The sequence below is a fragment of the Sinocyclocheilus grahami genome, unplaced genomic scaffold (genome assembly GCF_001515645.1).
Source record: "Sinocyclocheilus grahami isolate Dianchi unplaced genomic scaffold, SAMN03320097.WGS_v1.1 scaffold10505.1, whole genome shotgun sequence".
NCBI lineage: Eukaryota > Metazoa > Chordata > Actinopteri > Cypriniformes > Cyprinidae > Sinocyclocheilus > Sinocyclocheilus grahami.
Window position 1 is genome coordinate 351 of NW_015513274.1, and position 834 is coordinate 1,184.

General features: G+C 47.0%; 1 protein-coding gene across 1 annotated transcript in view; it reads left to right on the forward strand.

Moving 5' to 3' along the window:
• Window positions 1-5: 5 nt before the first annotated feature.
• LOC107578492 (F-box only protein 5-like) overlaps window positions 6-834 on the forward strand; it is a gene marked incomplete at its 5' end in the record, with an annotated part of 2,481 nt that continues 1,652 nt past the window's right edge. The window contains 2 exons of the mRNA XM_016264444.1: window positions 6-436; window positions 534-624. Of these exons, the coding sequence (XP_016119930.1) occupies window positions 6-436; window positions 534-624 (522 nt within the window). The remainder of the gene's footprint in view (window positions 437-533; window positions 625-834) is intronic.

Here is an 834-nt window from a genome sequence, read left to right on the forward strand (position 1 = left end):
GTCATTCTCTAGATGTGGCATCAGACGACGAGGTGATTATCAGCAGTAGCGGCCTAACCGAGGACAGCGGCTACCTTTCCCTCCAAAACAGCCAGGTGGATCACGGGGATGTGGATGGCGTGGACTCTCTGGAGAGGAGTGAAGAGAAATGCGTGTCCTCTCAATCCTTGGCCGTGGAGTGTCATTCTGCGCCCTGTCTGCCCGTGTTGAAGTTTCAGGAGGAGGTGTGCAGAGAGCTGGCTAAAGGCTTTCAAAAGAGCAAAAGTTACGACTGGACCGTCGTCGATAAGGTTGCTGAGAACTATGGGCTGAATAATGTGATCGGTGGGAAGATGGGACGGCAGTTTGTGGACGTCCTTTGCGGCCTGTTGAGGAAAGACATGAGGCATGTCCTTGCCAGGATATTGGGCCTGTTGGGAGATTGCGACTTAGTGAGGTAACATCCGGTTTAGTTTTGTTATTTCTTCTGTGATTTGATCTGAATCTCACTCTGATGTGACTCAGAATGACTGACTGTTTTTGGTCTTTCGCAGCTGTAGAAAAGTGAGCCGGACGTGGCGCAAAATCATTTGCGAAGATCAGGTGGCCCTCCGGCGCTGCAGAGAAGCAGAGAGAACGTTAAGGGTAAGAGACTTTATAGAACGGCAAAACTGGAGCAATTCATCTGTGTGCAGTTTTATTCCAACTTTAAAGGGTTAGTCCACCAAAAAAAAGGAAATTCTGTCATTTACTCACACTCACGTGATTCCAAACGCATATGACGTTCTTGTGCAGAACACACAGGAAGATATTTTGAAGAATGTTTGTAACCAGTTTCAGTTTTTTTTTTTTTTT